This window comes from Mixophyes fleayi, chromosome 9 (genome assembly GCF_038048845.1).
Source record: "Mixophyes fleayi isolate aMixFle1 chromosome 9, aMixFle1.hap1, whole genome shotgun sequence".
Classification (NCBI taxonomy): Eukaryota; Metazoa; Chordata; class Amphibia; order Anura; family Limnodynastidae; genus Mixophyes; species Mixophyes fleayi.
Genome location: NC_134410.1, coordinates 133,584,166 through 133,605,076, shown reverse-complemented (window position 1 = coordinate 133,605,076; position 20,911 = coordinate 133,584,166). Strand labels below are relative to the sequence as shown.

Here is a 20,911-nt window from a genome sequence, read left to right as displayed (position 1 = left end):
GTGCTGGGAATCTCCTCCTGTATAGTGATAATATATGTGCTGGGAATCTCCTCCACTGTAGTGATAATATATGTGCTGGGAATCTCCTCCTGTATAGTAATAATATATGTGCTGGGAATCTCCTCCTGTATAGTGATAATATATGTGCTGGGAATCTCCTCCTGTATAGTGATAATATATGTGCTGGGAATCTCCTCCTGTATAGTGATAATATATGTGCTGGGAATCTCCTCCACTGTAGTGATAATATATGTGCTGGGAATCTCCTCCTGTATAGTGATAATATATGTGCTGGGAATCTCCTCCTCTATAGTAATAATATATGTGCTGGGAATCTCCTCCTGTATAGTAATAATATATGTGCTGGGAATCTCCTCCTGTATAGTAATAATATATGTGCTGGGAATCTCCTCCTCTATAGTGATAATATATGTGCTGGGAATCTCCTCCTGTACAGTGATAATATATGTGCTGGGAATCTCCTCCTGTATAGTGATAATATATGTGCTGGGAATCTCCTCCTGTATAGTAATAATATATGTGCTGGGAATCTCCTCCTGTATAGTAATAATATATGTGCTGGGAATCTCCTCCTCTATAGTGATAATATATGTGCTGGGAATCTCCTCCTGTACAGTGATAATATATGTGCTGGGAATCTCCTCCTGTATAGTGATAATATATGTGCTGGGAATCTCCTCCTCTGTAGTGATAATATATGTGCTGGGAATCTCCTCCTGTATAGTAATAATATATGTGCTGGGAATCTCCTCCTGTATAGTGATAATATATGTGCTGGGAATCTCCTCCTGTATAGTGATAATATATGTGCTGGGAATCTCCTCCTGTATAGTGATAATATATGTGCTGGGAATCTCCACCTCTATAGTGATAATATATGTGCTGGGAATCTCCTCCTGTATAGTGATAATATATGTGCTGGGAATCTCCTCCTGTATAGTGATAATATATGTGCTGGGAATCTCCTCCTGTATAGTGATAATATATGTGCTGGGAATCTCCTCCTGTATAGTGATAATATATGTGCTGGGAATCTCCTCCTGTATAGTAATAATATATGTGCTGGGAATCTCCTCCTGTATAGTGATAATATATGTGCTGGGAATCTCCTCCTGTATAGTGATAATATATGTGCTGGGAATCTCCTCCTGTATAGTAATAATATATGTGCTGGGAATCTCCTCCTGTATAGTGATAATATATGTGCTGGGAATCTCCTCCTGTATAGTGATAATATATGTGCTGGGAATCTCCTCCTGTATAGTGATAATATATGTGCTGGGAATCTCCTCCTGTATAGTGATAATATATGTGCTGGGAATCTCCTCCTGTATAGTGATAATATATGTGCTGGGAATCTCCTCCTGTATAGTGATAATATATGTGCTGGGAATCTCCTCCTGTATAGTGATAATATATGTGCTGGGAATCTCCTCCTGTATAGTGATAATATATGTGCTGGGAATCTCCTCCTGTATAGTGATAATATATGTGCTGGGAATCTCCTCCACTGTAGTAATAATATATGTGCTGGGAATCTCCTCCTGTATAGTAATAATATATGTGCTGGGAATCTCCTCCTCTATAGTGATAATATATGTGCTGGGAATCTCCTCCTGTACAGTGATAATATATGTGCTGGGAATCTCCTCCTGTATAGTGATAATATATGTGCTGGGAATCTCCTCCTGTATAGTGATAATATATGTGCTGGGAATCTCCTCCTGTATAGTGATAATATATGTGCTGGGAATCTCCTCCTGTATAGTGATAATATATGTGCTGGGAATCTCCTCCTGTATAGTGATAATATATGTGCTGGGAATCTCCTCCTCTGTAGTGATAATATATGTGCTGGGAATCTCCTCCTGTATAGTGATAATATATGTGCTGGGAATCTCCTCCTGTACAGTGATAATATATGTGCTGGGAATCTCCTCCTGTATAGTGATAATATATGTGCTGGGAATCTCCTCCTGTATAGTGATAATATATGTGCTGGGAATCTCCTCCTGTATAGTGATAATATATGTGCTGGGAATCTCCTCCTGTATAGTAATAATATATGTGCTGGGAATCTCCTCCTGTATAGTAATAATATATGTGCTGGGAATCTCCTCCACTATAGTGATAATATATGTGCTGGGAATCTCCTCCTGTATAGTAATAATATATGTGCTGGGAATCTCCTCCACTATAGTGATAATATATGTGCTGGGAATCTCCTCCTGTATAGTAATAATATATGTGCTGGGAATCTCCTCCTGTATAGTAATAATATATGTGCTGGGAATCTCCTCCTGTATAGTGATAATATATGTGCTGGGAATCTCCTCCTATATAGTGATAATATATGTGCTGGGAATCTCCTCCTGTATAGTGATAATATATGTGCTGGGAATCTCCTCCTGTATAGTGATAATATATGTGCTGGGAATCTCCTCCTGTATAGTAATAATATATGTGCTGGGAATCTCCTCCTGTATAGTGATAATATATGTGCTGGGAATCTCCTCCTATATAGTGATAATATATGTGCTGGGAATCTCCTCCTGTATAGTGATAATATATGTGCTGGGAATCTCCTCCTGTATAGTAATAATTTATGTGCTGGGAATCTCCTCCTCTGTAGTAATAATATATGTGCTGGGAATCTCCTCCTGTATAGTAATAATATATGTGCTGGGAATCTCCTCCTGTACAGTGATAATATATGTGCTGGGAATCTCCTCCTGTATAGTAATAATATATGTGCTGGGAATCTCCTCCTGTATAGTGATAATATATGTGCTGGGAATCTCCTCTGTAGTAATAATATATGTGCTGGGAATCTCCTCCTGTATAGTGATAATATATGTGTAGCAGATAATGGTGATGCTGTAGATATATGAGCAGATGACAGTAGTTATAACCTGCCAAGGTTTGAAGCACATGCTGCTTACATGGTAATTTATGGAGATAATATTTTTGTTGCAGTTATATTTGTGTTATAATTAATGCTATAATTAATGTTTGATATGCACTGAATGCATGACAGCACAAATTAATGTTATCTTTGCTTGGAGATGATGGTTTATATATCTGGCACCAGCTCTCTAACCCTTCCTGGATCACATTAATAGGCTAATAATAGTAATTCCACATAAAATGAATGTGCAGCCCTCACACAGACCGTTCTCCCTGTGATGTATGAATATTGTAATGGCTGATTATGCAACTCATAGGACCATGTTATATATATATATATATATATATATATATATATATATATATATATATATATATATATATGTATGTATATTCTCCTCTGTATAGCTGGAAAGTGTTACCCTGCCAAACCACTGAGAGAGGAGCTGCTAAGGGTTAATCTATTAATTCAATCCTCTATAACCAAACCCCTGTACACCATTGTAAGATGCCTCACTGAGAAGCCCCGTTGGGGTAATTGGGTTACCCCATAATAACAGAAGCTCATCGTTATCTGACCTGTCCAAAGTGCATCCACCTCGTCCTTCAAACCAGAAGTAAAAGGATCACAGCAGCCGTTGTAGGAGTCCTAAGACAAGACTCCCAGCCTGGCCTCCGTGCTCCCTGGTAACACTCTTTGGGTTTAACAAGGGGTGAGCAGTGATGAGTGTACTTTTGCAGTTTTCGTTGTCTGGCCACTGATGGTGGATTTATATCACGGATCTGCAGGAGCTCCACACGGGGCAGCTGGTGGGCAGCATGTAACGATTAGGTGGTACGACACATTTAAGGTAGAAGGACATATTTTCCTCTCAGGGTGGATCAGAGTTTGGATACTTCAGATCCATCGGCAGTTTGTTATATAGTCAGATGCTTCTAAAATAACAATTATTGATCAATTATATGAGTGGTTTGTAATATAAAACACTTGGGGGTGATCTGGGCCCCCCCCCCAGAGGAGGATTATTGGGAAATCATAAGGGACCAAGTTGCCACCAGCTCTATTTCCACTTTGGTGACGGAGAACGCATATAAAGTATACTATAGGTGGTACTACACACCCGACAAACTCACCAAAATGTTCCCCTCTAGTTCTCCATTATGTTGGTGGGGTTGTGGCCAGATGGGCTCCTTTTTGCATATCTGGTGGTCCTGCCCTAAAATATCCTCCTTTTGGGATCGAGTTAGGGCGCTCCTCGCCTCCCTCCTTCCATGCCCTGTCCTGAAAGACCCATGGTCCTTTCTTCTCTGTTACCCTTTGATGGATGATGATGGACAGTCTGCGAAATTGGCCTCCCATGTCCTGGCTGCTGCGCGATGCCTAGTAGCTAAGTCCTGGAAAGAAGCTGAACCCCCCACTCTGGCGGCCCTGAGATCCTATATCTGGTTTATTGCCCGGATGGAGCAGATTACTTACCACCCACATGACAAGGATGATAAATTTCACCAGATCTGGGCCCCTTGGCTTTACTTATAACCCCCATACCTCTTGTTCCAACTCCTTCCTCCTAAAAAGACTCCCTAGGTGCATAGGTGGCCTGACTCTGGTCTCTCGATGCTGTTTCCCTTCCCAGAGAATCTAAGTAGTAATCCCCTCTGAAACTTTTATTGCCCCTCTTCTATTTATTTGTTTCTCCTCTTAAAAAGGAAGGATAGGGATAGGGAACTGTGGGGATAATTGGGAAGTGTGTTCTCTTTTTCTTTCAGTCTCGGTGGCGACCAGTACCCCCCCTCCCCCCCCCCATTATATTGTTATAAAATGTTATAGTTTCTTGAGTATTCTGGATGACAATTGTATACTTACCTGTTGGTTTATTGTCAACCTCTGTCTACTTTATATATTTGCTATTCAAATATTTTTAGCTTCATTGACACATACATGCTCATGACATGTACTGTTCTCTGTTTTTATCTCTCGCCCCGCAAATGTACTAATTGTTGACTCTTATCTGTACATGATCGCTATTTTTTCAAAATAAATAGTTATAAAAAAAAATACTTGGGGGTGTTGGGTCTATTCACGCCAACAGCTTCCAGAAAATAATTTTTAATTGTTTGTGGCCTTTTAAAAAAGAAAAGATTTCAACCAGCTCAGCAGGAAACATTCGCTGAGTGGCCACTAATTCAAGTGAAATGAATGACTTTATTGTCAAAGAAGGAAGCCAGCTACAGAGGAGAGAAACTACTTGTTACATTTGGGGGCAGTTTTGTCTATTGATTATAGAGATTGGGGGAGAGGAATCTATCCTAATTTTCAGTTTTAGGAGTATATTTACTAAACTGCGGGTTTGAAAAAGTGTAGATGTTGCCTCTAGCAACCAATCAGATTCTAGCTGTCACTTATTTAGTACATTCTACAAAATGTCACTTAGAATCTGATTGGTTGCTCTCGGCAACATCTACACTTTTTACAGGTGGGTGAATTATTGACTCTATCCTCACCCATTTTTGACCCCCTAGTGGTAAATAATTTTTTATTGTGGACTTATCTATTCCACTGAACAGTGTGCATACATTGTATATCGCTCAGCTTCCTCTCCTTGTAATGGGAATTGAAGTCAGAAAACCCATTGGTGCAACTTCTGTACTTCCATAGGAAAAGTTAAAGGATACAAGTTTAGTGAGGGAAAGATGTCTGCTAAGTTCTAAAACGTGTGGAGGACACACAAAGTGTCTCCATGGACCTTCCAGAGACACCTCGCGCCATAGTGAATACCCCCCACCCCCTATGCAGTGTTTCCATGCAGCTCTCCGGACTGTCTGGGACATTGTAATGTGCTACATAGAATGGTCTCTCTATTGTGTTCTCACATTTAGGAGATTACGCTGTAACAGACACCCGTTGGATTGTTCCCATGCAGGCTGGACAATGTCTGCACACCTCTCAATCAGAAGCCGCTGTCTAGTGAGAAGGGGATTTGGTAATATAATATTATAAGAAACCCTGTGTACATATGTACTTTCAGACATAAAATACAGCTTATTGTAAACTGCTATAAACACCACAAAGCAATAAGATAACTAAAAGTAATATATGAGGAAAATATTAATATTCATCTTATATTCTTAGTGAGAGGGGAACTTTAGTCACATACCAGACCCCGGAAGAGAGAGAGAGAGGCACCATTGGATCTGGCCCCAGCAGTACATGTACTACACATCTCTCGGTCTGTGCAAACAATAAACTCTGTGGCCAAAATGGAAAAATATGTTTATTTCCATCCATGGAGACTTCTCTTATTTCTTTTTATAGGGAGCTTTTGGTTCCATAATTATAGACGTTACTTGCCCATTCTCTTAACCAAATGGTTACGCTGCAAGAAGAAGAATGTATGAACTCATCCTTTTATCCAGAATAGGAGAAATCTGCGGCCAGGAAGCAGGACTCTAGGATAGGAGGACTAGTTGTTATAGTAAAGTGATTAGTAAACATTTAATAGGATTAGGGCCCCCTTAATGGACCGATAAACCAAAAAAATTACATTTTCAGCTATGAACCAGGTAATATTCATTGTTTACTGTTACTCTCAAATTGTACCGCAGCTCTGTTCTAATTTAATGTTTTACCTCCCACCTCTATGGTGGGCAGATGTGGCCCTCACATATTTAGGGCTTTATAGTAAGAGATCTGCAATCATTTCAGCTGCTGTGGTCCTCACCCAGTGTATGAATCCACCAATCCACAATGTGTTTTTCGACAGAGAAAGTCGGCAAGTGGGTCAGTCACTCTGTGTCTGTTGTTAGAGAACCACCACCCTCCTTATGCCGCAACATGTGGCAGAGGAGTGAAAGGGAACGGTGGACATATGTAAATAATTATGAACACACCAGTTTTTCATTATTCTCATTTATCTGAGTAATACACATGCTTTTGTTTTACATTAATGTCACATAGTGGCATTTATTGATGTCTAATTTTAGTATTGGAAAACTGGTACATTTGTGGCATGACGTGTATCTGGTAAACCCCATTTCATGTTTTCTTTTGAGTCTGAAATGTAGTAAAATGCGTGTGTGTTTCCTATGATCCTTAGGGTAATAGAGCGTGATACTAGTAAGCCCATACCCTGTAAGCTGTGAGTGGTACTGTCACTCTGGGGGGAGTAGCTGTCACACAGTGGCAATCTTACACCTTGTACACGGAACCTGCCAAGATCTGTATTTAAATGGCTTCTGTTTGTCGCTTGCTGCCAGAACATCAAACCTTGCTCCAGCATTGAGGTCTACAGGGACGGACAGCTGTTTTATTGGTGTGACATGTCAGTGAATGGCCTCACGCCTCAGTAATCCGCTACAGAGAGGCCCTGGGCCAGGAGCCTCTGCCGGAGGGTGAGGGGGTCCGTGGGGACATCTCGGATCCTATTAAATTGTACATGCTGTCTAGCTATCATTGAAAAGCCCTGTCCCCTTAACCTCAGTTGTTTGTAGCCCACTTATATTTATTTTTAATGAAAGACTAATTTACTTCTTCGTCTTCTAAAGGGTCTGAGGGTTTCCACCTGTAATGTATGTAGTTATCATATGAGGTCGACGGGTAGACATTTGGTCGACATTGAGAAAGTTGACAACATTAGCTCGACAATTCTAATGTCGACAATGTTATCTGGTTAGAGATAGGCTTAGCTATAGGTTTTGGGTTAGGGATATTATAGTCAACCTAATACTACTGTCTACATTAGAATTGTCGACCTAATAATAATATCAGTGTCATTATTGTCGACTTTCCCACCCTGCCTATATTATTTGTTAATCATATAAAAGGTAACTGTTGAACATATGTATCACACACGTAACTTGAACTAATTTTATGTTAAACGACTCATTGGCTGTGTATAAATATATTTTGAGAACTGTGTGGGTTTACACGTTTGTCAAATTGTCAATTAGTTTAATTACAATATAACAGGAGTTTCTTTATTGCCATAGAATAAGCTCCGTCTTTCTGAAGTCGTGGTTTGTTCTGTATAAATGCTTCTTCGTTTCAGATTGCCTTTTCTATATACAATAATATATGAAACTGAGGTGGGCGTTTTAACCCTTCAGACCCTGGAGAAGAGTGGCCCATGCACGTGATTATTACAATGTTTGTCCCTTAGCCCCTGGTGAAAGACTGGGAGAGATGTCTCCACCTGTTGTGGAAAGCGTTAAACCAACTTCTAATAACCCTTCAGCCAAACATAGGTGCAGACAGGAGGGGATTGTTCTAACTTGTAAATATGATCTAATAGGAAGCCGGTGTCAGTGGATTGCTGGGTGGATCCTTTATTTCAAATCCATACAACTGTCAGCAAATGCCGGCAATGCAGGGCTCAGACAGTGGGCTTTGCAATGCCTCGGTTATGGGCTTACTGGGGCTGTGATTGTTGTAAGTGGAAATGGAAGCTTGGCGGATGCTTTGGTACCTCCAGGTAAGGAATATTATGGCTGCTATTGGGGCTTATTCACATGAGCTGGATCAACTACTGTGATCTTTACATGCATTTTAGTGAAGTTTATGATGCGTTTCTGTGCAATTATACCTGTACAATCTACTGTACTGTTAGTATGCATTTAATGAGCCAGTCATCCTCGTTATCCTATCTGTAATGTGGATTACATGCAAGCCCTCAATCCCTCTATCCCAGGACTGTGTTATGTATTACTGTCTAAGCAGACAGATCTGATTGTGGACTGTGCAGGTCCAAGTATGAGTCTTTGGCATCGGTACTTGAAGTTTAGTAACATCTTGGTTCCCCTTATCTGCTCATAGACCTTGTGAAAATACAATCCCCAGCATGCTGTGCCAGTAAATAGTCAGCAAGTGTGTGTGTATGTATATATGTGTGTGTGTGTGTGTGTGTGTATAATATATATATATATATATATATATATATATATATATATATATATATATATATATATATATATATATATATATATATATATATATATATATATATATATATAATGGCAAAGCATGCTGGGACTTGTAGTTTCACAGAATCTGGAGAGGCATCAGTTGGCCGGACCTGGTCTATAGTTATCCCTTGTGAATGCTTCATATTGCAGTTGCTTTATTTACATAAGTGCTTCATCCTAAGAATGTTTTGCAGCCTTTGAGCACACATTGTAAATATAATTGCTGGAATCTTGTTATTATTGGGACCTAATCTTTGTTCAAGGTTATATTTTCTTTTTTTATTGACAACTCACTTGTTGCATCTTGAATAAGTGTAATTGTATTGTCAGCTCTTTGGAGGAGATAATGGAATAAGCATTATTATGGGATTGTTACATAATGAATTAAACACCTTCCATTCTTTGCTGTTTCCATGGTGATCAAACATCAGAGTTTCTCTTCATTTATTAGTTATTCATTTTACTAACAAAGTGTCGGATGAGCACATTCTGTTCCTGCTGGCTTGATACGGATTATTAGGAGTGGTCCTTAGTGTGTTGTCCATTTATGTTATATGGTCAATTCCAAATTGTATAATGATTTACAGCATAAATTACATTTATGGCTGTAATTAACTATGTGTGAAGAAACACCTAAAACCATAGATTAACCACTACTATATAAACAAGGGATAATAATAATATTTTTGCTAACTGTTCAGAAAACCGTCCTGTCATTGACTTGGACAGAGAACCCATCAATCTCACTACAGGTTATTCACTGCTTATAAGCATCACCCAGTCTGAGAGATCATCATAGTATCACAGCGTAAGTGGCTGACACGGTTGTAGGAGATATGGGAAGTCCTGCAGTAGGAATGTTATATAATTATATGACATAGGGATCATGGAGAGCATGTTTTCAAATATGGATGATTGATGTCTAGAGAGATGTACATTTATAAACATGCTGGAATATATCACAATCTTTACTAGCTGGATTCTTTGCATCATGGTCTAATCTAGTGCTTACAATGTCTGTTTTGTGTGCTTCTCCGTAGGGATCAATTAGCCGATTCCGATTGGTGTTTATGCTGCATCCACTGGGTGGTAGATGCACACAAAATGCTGCATGTGGGAGTCTTACTCTTTATGTAGAAAAGAAGCGTCTTTCCTGTACCAAAACTGCATTTTTAGTGATCCTTTGTAGTAATCTGGTTGTTTATGTTCATTCTGTTGGACACAGAAATGTTTCTGTATCTGATGGGGAGTGGGGATATAATGATTAGTGTATGTGTTATAAGTAGGGATTAAATAATAGGGTATAGGCAGTCAGTGGTTGGGGTGAAGTAATTGGGGGCAAGATCAAGTGGTGTGGGTGAAATGACGAGGTTGGAGATTACAGTATATTGTGTCAAGATTAGGTTTACATGATTTGGATACAATTATGGATGGACTGGATGAAGATGGAGTGATGGAGGACGATGATGAATAGAAGCCACAATTCAGTTAGATGAAGAGACAAGTTCTCCCGTAGGAAAGTTTTATTCCAAAATAAAAACGTGTTAAGTATTTTGGATGCTATGATGGAAACTACACCAACAAGAGAACTTGTTTATTCATCTGACTGACCCCAATTTGTTGTAATTGTTGGTAGGTTGGAACCATGGCCTGAGGGTCTGCAGTAAGCCTGCACCCGTTATCATATGATGGAATAGTACAGCTGATGGCAAATGCACAATGATAAAACAAGAACAAATAATTCTGTTGTAACATCCCTCATAAAGGTCTGTAATATAAATACCTTCATACATGTGGTCATAGGCATAATGAAGGACAGTTACAGACTGCACTATTATGTATAGACCACACAGGGATACATTGTTTCCACATATATTGTAGTTTGGGACATTTCACTGAGTACTTTATGTTCCATCCACTTTGCACGCAGTCCCCTGTGCACGTATCTGCATAGAATACCTTTTAGAGAGGATATGAAGTAAAAGACAACGCAGCTGACTGGTAACCGCTTGGGCATCATCAGTGCAGACAGAGAGGTTTAGATGGAGCCCAGCACAGATAAAGCAGATTGTCCGCACGTGAGAGAGCGCACAGCTCGTCTTTCACCAGTCAGCAGTATGCGACCTGCAGACGTTGTGTTTGTAATATTGAATTCATTACAGAAGCCTCGCTCCCTAATGTTAATAACAGTGGAGGCAGAGAAATACAACCACAGCAGTTTCATTAAAATGGCATAAAATGGGACCACAGGGCATCAGGATAAGCACATTTTGCACTGTTGAGCCGGAAAAACAAAAAGCTGATTAAAAAACAGAAATATTTCAGGTGGAATAAACCCACAGGCATCAGGATAAAAGATCCTGTACATGATCTCTGTAGTGAAGGAGCAGTATAGGTGTCACTAGACCTGAAAGGATGACAGAGACCTTCACTGGCTCCTCTTCTCCTTTCCACCAATCCAACCTGCCTGCTTGCTTATAATGTACAGGAGAGAGTACATTATCCCATATATCAGAACATGTTGTGCTATCTTTTCCATAGTTCTTCATAACATTGCTGTAATTATATATTGATATTTTGGCAGCAAATCCAGTACTTCAAAATCAAGAATAGCCCAATTCCTGTGTTTATCGTCTTTTAAGAACGCCGGCCTGTTACCTGTACAATCGGATACACAAATCGCTCTCCAAATCCTGGACACTCTGGTTCTGGTATTTACCAAATTATAATTATTCTGTATATTCTACAAGAAAAGTCCTATATAGGGCAGGTTTATCTATTCCATTTTAGTAGATTTACAGACTAGGAAAAAACCATTTCTTCCTATGATGTGATCAGTCACTATAGATATTTCTCGGACCCATCACTGAGACACAGTGGGCTGAAGCAATTGTCACTGATTAATATTGATTCAGACCACAAAATGTCTGTGCATAGGTGAGGATTTCGGTTTACGTTCATGATGTCACTGCGTCCGGTCAGGTGATGCTATTGTTACTGAAACTGTGTTGCAAATAATAAATATATTGATGAACAGTTCACCTAACCTTACGTGGGTCATGTCCGTGTAATTATGTGTTACAGGGTGCAAAATACAGCATGGGTGACACGTTTGCATTAACAAAACTAAATGTACATTTGCCAGTCATAATATTTCCATAACACTTAATAACTGTGTTAAAAGCTGGTGTCTGTGCTCTTGTGAATAAACACATTGCCGTTACATTTGGCCACACATGCAAACACTGGATCTGTGAGCCAGGCGAACATATGGTCTATCTCTTCCACTAACACCCACGGTTACCCACATGTCTTCATCTTCCGCTGGCTGCCAGACAAATCCCAGTGTTACTGAAGCATGGATTCAAACCCTTTTATTCTTCACTGCTATGTTTAACCCATACCTGTATGAAGGTCCTTATGGAGCAGAAACTACGTACAGTTGCATATTCTTCTCTTATATTGGAAGCTGGTAGCAAGAAATATATTCTGTTAATACAATTGGTTGTGTTCTTTAGTGTATTAAAAACTTGCTATATATGTAGTAGGGATGTAACCTTGTATTAATCAGCTTTTATTCATTTTCCATAGTGCTGCCTGGAGTATACAGCCATTGATTCTGAGTTACAGCTTTTGGCTGAATTCTGTTGCTGTATATTCTGGGGATTCCAAACGGAATCTTAACTTTGATTTGCATACTAAAATTATGCAGGAAGAACATAAATGATATCAAAACTGAATCTTTGATTAGTATGAGGGATACATTACAATCCAACCCCTTCAGTTGTCTCCTATGTTGCTCCCGGTTTCCCACATAAACGGAGAGGTTGGAGACTAGCTGAAGCTTCCGGCACCTGTAACATGATCCTGATTAGTTATAATTCCTTTTTGTGGTCTTGTTATGCACGAGAGGGTGATCATTTCAGTTTATCCAACATGAGTGGTGCAGCAGAAGTGATTCTCATTGGAGATCTGGAGGAGAATGTGACCAGCTAAGTCCTGTGTCTACATTAGTTCTGTTTCATTCCAGGTCCTTGAGGCCAGTAGACCAACACAGAAGTCATAGGTTGGTGATGGGTTACTGGTCACCTGCTGATACAATCAAGTGTCTGGCTCCTAAATTCAACACGGGTCCATGTGTTCTGTTTTATCTTGAGGTGTAGAACATTGTGTCTTCTTGCTGGCATGGTAATAGCAGTTCCAATAGGACTAAAACAGCCCTCTGAGTGGGCCTTATTTAGTGAGGTTGTACGTTCTGTGATAAGGACCTGTCCTAGTCCCAAAACTGGAGATTATTGGTAGCACCAAAATCTTTGCAACATGTGATGCCCAAAGGAAGAACATTTCATTCCAGGAAGCCGTTGGATGGTGGTTTTGCTGGGCAGAAGCGTCTCCCCCACAGGGGAATATAATCTGAAAATATTTCAGTTCCTCTATTTTTTTTTTTTTTTTCATAAATGGAATTTGGGACGGACTAGTTGAGACCAATCATCCATTTAATTGTTATAGCTTGATGTTGTGGCCCTGACACACATGATGAAGGCTTCATGGCTACACACAGTCACTGAAACGTTTTATAATGTTGTTGTTTGTATCTATAGGCGTAGAACACTGTAAATATTACATTTTAGCTTCTTCGTACATGTTAAGTAGTGGAATTGATCGACCAGTCAGGTAGCTGAAGTGACGTCAGTGTTTCCATGCTGACGTTCACCAGCCAGTGGACCTCAGACCTGTGGATTTATGTTGCTGGTTGATCCTACACCAGGGATGAGCTTGTAATTGAATTCTGTGTGGGAAGCTGTTTGTTTAGTGTCTGCTGGGCAGACTCATTTTCCTGTGCTGAGGAAGGAAGGAAGTCTATCAGATGGGTATTAGCTGCAAGTCTATTGAAATGTGCTTTTGTCATATTTAATGACAGAAGAAAACATGTCTGTGTTTACACTGACAGCTGCTTATATACTCCCTCTGCTTCCTGATTGGCTGCTGTGCTGTGACCTGTGGATGTAGTCTGAGCGTTTTATTCACTTCCATTGTAGCCAGCGATCATAGAAGGATTTCTACAGACCTGCATACTGTCATCCAAACAAGTATTGGGGAAGTTTAATTTTGTTTTATGTCTTAGAAATTAAATATTTAATTTTGCTATTGAATTAATTGTTATAAATTCATAGATTTTATTACATTTATTAATTCCAGCAGCGATGGTAGAAAGACTAAGATTCAAAGTTCTACCTGGGTTTGTGATCTGGTTTTACACCTCACTACCTGTGTGCATTCAGCACCCACCTCCACCTCCAGGTAACTGCACTCAGCCCAGCTATAGCTTCATCTCCTCCCACCTACACTCTATCCAGCCGACCACCGCCGAACTGCATTCAGCCTAGCACAGAGCTGCTCCTCCTCCCACCCATACTCTGCCCAGTCCCCACCACCCAACTCAGCCCATAGCTTCATCTCCTCCCACCTACACTCTACCCAGCTCACCACCACCCAACTGCACAGAGCTCCTGCTCCTCCCACCCATACTCTGCCCATTCCGCCACCACCCAACTGCACTCAGCCCAGCACATAGCTCAGTCTCCTTCCAGCCATACTCTGCACAGTCCCCACCACCCAACTCAGCCCATAGCTTCATCTCCTCCCACCTACACTCTATCCAGCCCGCCACTTCCCAGCTACACTCAGCCCAGCACAGAGCTCCTCCTCCTCCCACCTACACTCTACCCAGCTCACCACCACCCAACTGCACTAATCTCTGCACAGAGCTGCTCCTCCCACCTACACTCTACCTAGCCCACCACCACCCAACTGCACTCAGCCCAGCACATAGCTCAGTCTCCTTCCAGCCATACTCTGCACAGTCCCCACCACCCAACTCAGCCCATAGCTTCATCTCCTCCCACCTACACTCTACCCAGCTCACCACCACCCAACTGCACTAATCTCTGCACAGAGCTCCTCCTCCTCCCACCTACACTCTACCTAGCCCACCACCACCCAACTGCACTAATCTCTGCACAGAGCTCCTGCTCCTCCCACCCATACTCTGCCCATTCCGCCACCAACCAACTGCACTCAGCCCAGCACATAGCTCAGTCTCCTTCCAGCCATACTCTGCACAGTCCCCACCACCCAACTCAGCCCATAGCTTCATCTCCTCCCACCTACACTCTACCTAGCCCACCACCACCCAACTGCACTAATCTCTGCACAGAGCTCCTGCTCCTCCCACCCATACTCTGCCCATTCCGCCACCAACCAACTGCACTCAGCCTAGCACAGAGCTCCTGCTCCTCCCACCCATACTCTGCCCATTCCGCCACCAACCAACTGCACTCAGCCCAGCACATAGCTCAGTCTCCTTCCAGCCATACTCTGCCCATTCCCCACCACCCAACTCAGCCCATAGCTTCATCTCCTCCCACCTACACTCTACCCAGCTCACCACCACCCAACTGCACTAATCTCTGCACAGAGCTCCTACACTCTGCCCAGTCCGCCACCAACCAACTGCACTCAGCCCAGCACATAGCTTCATCTCCTCCCACCTACACTCTACCCAGCTCACCACCACCCAAATGCACTAATCTCTGCACAGAGCTCCTCCTCCTCCCACCCATACTCTGCCCAGTCCGCCACCAACCAACTGCACTCAGCCCAGCCTATATCTTCATCTCCTCCCACCTACACTCTACCCAGCTCACCACTTCACAGCTACACTCAGCCCAGCACAGAGCTCCTCCTCCTCCCACCTACACTCTACCCAGCTCACCACCACCCAACTGCACTCAGCCCAGACTATAGCTTCATCTCCTCCCACCTACACTCTACCCAGCCCACCACCACCCAACTGCACTAATCTCTGCACAGAGCTCCTTCTCCTCCCACCTACACTCTACCCAGCCCACCACCACCCAACTGCACTAATCTCTGCACAGAGCTCCTTCTCCTCCCACCTACACTCTACCCAGCCCACCACCACCCAACTGCACTAATCTCTGCACAGAGCTCCTCCTCCTCCCACCTACACTCTGCCCAGTCCGCCACCAACCAACTGCACTCAGCCCAGCACATAGCTCAGTCTCCTTCCAGCCATACTCTGCACAGTCCCCACCACCCAACTCAGCCCATAGCTTCATCTCCTCCCACCTACACTCTACCCAGCTCACCACCACCCAACTGCACTAATCTCTGCACAGAGCTGCTCCTCCCACCTACACTCTACCTAGCCCACCACCACCCAACTGCACTCAGCCCAGCACATAGCTCAGTCTCCTTCCAGCCATACTCTGCACAGTCCCCACCACCCGACTCAGCCCATAGCTTCATCTCCTCCCACCTACTCTACCCAGCTCACCACCACCCAACTGCACTAATCTCTGCACAGAGCTCCTGCTCCTCCCACCCATACTCTGCCCATTCCGCCACCACCCAACTGCACTCAGCCCAGCACATAGCTCAGTCTCCTTCCAGCCATACTCTGCACAGTCCCCACCACCCAACTGCACTAATCTCTGCACAGAGCTCCTCCTCCCACCCATACTCTGCCCAGTCCGCCACCACCCAACTGCACTCAGCCCAGCACATAGCTCAGTCTCCTTCCAGCATTTGGGTCCACCTTCACCCACTTACACTCAGCCCAGCACGAGGTATTAATCCTTCCCACCATCTGCACTCAGCCCCTTGTACACACTACTGTGAATAACACAATACTGTTATATTGTATCTGTGTTAGTAATAATTCCTGCTGCTGTTTACACAATTTCTGCCGGCTTGTGTAACGCTTTCTCCGTGTCAGGTTTTACATTACAAGGAATATAGGACACTGAATGTGATTCTGAGATTAGTCCCATGTAATGTGTATCCTTTACTGTTCCCAGAGGAAATCCTCTTAATGCAAAGCTGCTCCTCAGTAGGTGAACACGAGCTGCACTCGTATCGGGACCGCTGCACGCTCGTCACCCTGTTGTAATGACTCCATGACAGTCTATCAGGAGAAAGGCTTCTGTAAGAGTATCCTGTGGTGCCCAAGATAATCCATTATGAAAGGGTAGTCACAAATATTCCAGCATCAGGATAGGGATTAAGGTATTGAACACTTATATTTAAGTGTTCTGTATCTGGGTAGGTATAACTTATATCCTCACTTATCATAACATTTCTTTCAGCATTCATTTTTCAATTAACTTTTTTTTTATTATACTGTATATAAAATGTCACATTGGTCTACCTATAATTAACCAAACAAACTTAAACTCAAATCACCTATTTTAAATCCAGTGCAACAGCTGTGACATAAACAGATACTTACACTGCGGTCAGAGATCAGACAACACCAGTTTCCTACAGCAACAGTGGGACCAAGATACCCCTCCTTGCTTAGTCCATCTATATAAATACTGGATGTCCCGTCCACACTCATAATAACCACAATTAAATAAATAATGTCCGGTTATAGGTATTTTAAACCTATGTGAAATACCTATTAATTTGATAATCTAATATACAGGCACAACGGTTTACACATTGACCCTCTGTAAAATTATACATAAATATATCAATACTGGAGAATATATCATGCAGATGAGAGTATCTAGTATCAATCTGTGTTGTAGTGAACACGAAAGATGAATTTCCCAAAAAATACTCATGTACAATAATCCAAACAATGCAACAAATGTGTCTGACTGACTATGATTATACAACAAGTACTTACTGTAGAGATCCTCAAGAAACAATTAACGTCATTGGGACATTTTATTACTACTGACCTCAAGTACAAGTCAGCAATGGTGATACATTTATTTTCCCTACTTTCGAATATTATTGTTTGAATGTTCTTGTGGACCAGTCAGACACATTTGTTGCATTGTTTGGATTATTGTACATGAGTATTTTTTTGGGAAATTCATCTTTCGTGTTCACTACAATACAGATTGATACTAGATACTCTCATCTGCATGATATATTCTCCAGTATTAATATATTCATTTATGAATAATTTTACAGAGGGTCAATGTGTAAACCGTTAGATTATTGAATTAATAGGTGTTTCACATAGGTTTAAAATACCTATAACCGGACATTATTTTATTGTGATTAGTTTATTATGAGCGTGGATGGGACAGCAGCTGTCCCATGTCTGAGCGTAGGGCTTTCTGAATACGCTTTCATATTACCTAGATAGATGGTACTCGGATACTTTAGAATATAAAGGGTGGTGGGGGGAGAAGGGGGTGGAAACGGGATGGGGGAGAGGTTTGTATATAAAGCTGGCTCCCTTTATCAAACCGACTGACACTCTAGATTATCTTTACTCTCTCTAGGCCTCTTACTTCAAAGGGTATGCTGGGACTTGTAGTTTCACAACACCTGGAGTGTCACAGGTTAGCCAACACTGCTCTAGATTATCTTTACTCTCTAGGCCTCTTACTTATGAAGTTCCTGTAAAGACAGCAGTCTATAGATTATTATAGCGTCATAGTACTAGTCTGGATGGCACTTTGTAGAGTTTCCATATATGGGCCCCGTTCAGCTTAGAAACTGCCTTTTCAGTATCTGGGAGTGTTGTCAAAATACTTTTACCTCACTCAAAAATGGGGATGATGAGAAAATCCCATTTTAAGAAAATTACTTTTTGGCAACTATTACCATTATCACCAACATTGGTTTGATATATGCAGGGGGCAGATTAGAGCAAAGCATGGGTGTCTGGTCTTTCTGTAGTCTAATTCTCAAAGCTGTGTTTATAAGTGTCAATATCTTATTCCAAACACTAATACTTTTCCTGCACTCCCCGGAGTTCTGATGAAAGGAAGCGTTGGTCCTCTTCAGACACAGACCTCCCTGACACAATGTTTTCTCTGGCTCTGTGAGATGGGAGCTATTAGATGTCCTGATATGTACTTCCTGCAATGTCGCTGAATGAAGTGGTTTAATCACATTATCAAACAATGTTTCTGGGTCTGTAACTTTGTGATGATTTGTTGCCATATTTTACAAGTCTTTGTAAGCTAAGGCTTCGTGTTATCTGATGGTCCTGATATTTATAGAAGTATCAATTCTATATTTATTGTTTTGTTTTATAAAGTGAAGTAAATTCTCTGGGATTTGGCTGTAGTAGTTTATTCTGTGTGAGTGACAACACGTAATACATAGTACATGTAGATTTGTGTGTTATGTAGCTGCTGAAACTTAGATAACGTCCCCTAGTCGGATACATCCTTGGTGCTTACGCCCTTTTCCAGTCTAGGGATATTTTCTTTTCTAATATTAGTTTAAACACTGGATTACCCCAAATCTTGATGTATTTTGTAACAATACAAGATTGCTTCATTTTCCTGATCATGACTACCGGTGCCCTGAAGAGAACATTTAGTTGGTTTAGGGAGGAGAGACCTAGGTAAATGAGGTAACTGCTGGAGAATATGGAAGGAATACCTCTGTGTCTAAGTCTTTGTTTATAACAACCGGCCTGAGATATATATATTTATTTATATATTTATTTTTGGTTCGTTTTGGAAAGAAAGACTAGGTCCAGCATGTGGAATTTTCAAGGATTTTTTCCTGCTTTTATATATTATTTGAGAATAGTTGAATTGATATAAATCCTGTAATGATGAATAAAAATCCCTAAATATTTCAATTTGTAACTATCCTAAATTGGGAAAGTATCTGAAATTGGTTTGCATTGGGCTCCATACCAGTGAGAGGGACTATTTATTGTATAATCGGCAGCTGAATCAGACATGTCTGTCACATTTAGTATTGTAGGAATAGGTTTATCTGAGTAGCATGTGGTCTGTAAACAGGGCCACATATATACCAGTGTATGCTTTGCTTTCTGTCATTGCTATCGCTGGTATAATGGGCATCTTCCTCTCATTCCCCTTTGTATTATGAATGGAGTTGATGTTTGTCTGTCTGTTAATATTTCAGTTTGTGGTCTAGGATGCAGCATTTTCAGGGTTGTAATACGTTTGTCTGGGAACCAAGGCTTTATCAGCTTTTAGTCTCACATACATAGTCGGTAACTCTCCTGTGATAAGATGTCTGGGCACTCCGAACCAGCCACAGGTACCAGCTGTTAGACAATTTGGATGATCGGGAGAGAGTTGGGGGCCATTCAGTGATCACAAAAATTACTTTATTGCCTGTACCAGTACTTCTATTTCAGAATGGAGTTAATTAAAGCAAAAAGAAGTTTAAACTAAGTCGGTCAGGGGGTTGCAGTATTAATTATCCTTGTCTAGCTAACTAGCACACAGGGATTAGGAGGCCAAAATGGACCGGTCCAGGAAGTTGGGTGGAATATGCAGATCTTCCAAGTCCAGTAAGTGCTGTCAGCCGATGACCACCTACATTGTAGCACTGTGATTGTCATCTGACCATATTTCCATGACCGACGTGTGCATGATCCAGCTGCCCACGCTTAGTCCAGCTCCCATTGTTTCCTTCTCACTTCGTAATTGTGTTATAACTGTCAGGTGCCCCACCCATGCCAGCTGAAGTGCCACATAGGTAACGTACCTCTCCTGCTACCAGCCTGAGAATGTGTTTACTTGTTGGCCAGTGTGTGTGTTGTGCTGTCCTGTTATCCTGGTTCTCTGTGTGACGATAGCATAGCGTTGTCTAGTACAGTCCTTATTCTGCTGCCATTCCTAGAAAGAAATGACAGTAGGAGCTACATTGGTTTGTACAGGCCGAATGTCCCGGATGTACCTCGTATGTTGTCTTACTGTCCTGAAAAACCAGCTCTCTTCATTATACATAATTGATTATAATGACTTTTATAATATAAAGTAACTTCCTGATGAAATGGGAATGTTAATACAGCTAACAGGGGAAACGATGGTAACACAGCTAACAGGGGGATACTGTGGTAATACAGCTAACGGGGGATACTGTGGTAATACAGCTAACGGGGGATACTGTGGTAACGCAGCTAACAGGGGATACTGTGGTAACACAGCTAACGGGGGAAACTGTGGTAACACAGCTAACGGGGGAAACTGTGGTAACA

The 20,911-nt window shown here is 41.6% G+C and overlaps 1 protein-coding gene and 1 long non-coding RNA gene across 3 annotated transcripts in view; one reads left to right on the top strand and one right to left on the bottom strand.

Annotated features, from left to right (window-relative positions):
* Window positions 1-20,911, bottom strand: part of LOC142101380 (uncharacterized) — a 535,334-nt gene that overhangs the window by 101,678 nt on the left and 412,745 nt on the right. The window lies entirely within an intron of this gene.
* The window catches only part of GPSM1 (G protein signaling modulator 1), a 225,195-nt gene that overhangs the window by 18,250 nt on the left and 186,034 nt on the right, over window positions 1-20,911 (top strand). Inside the window, exon 1 of one of the 2 annotated variants that reach the window (XM_075185836.1) lies at window positions 8,302-8,396. The exons of the other annotated variant lie outside the window; for it this stretch is intronic. Coding sequence (XP_075041937.1) covers window positions 8,317-8,396 — 80 coding nt within the window. The 5' untranslated portion in view covers window positions 8,302-8,316. Of the gene's footprint in view, window positions 1-8,301; window positions 8,397-20,911 lie in introns of those variants that run through there. 2 annotated transcript variants of the gene reach the window in all.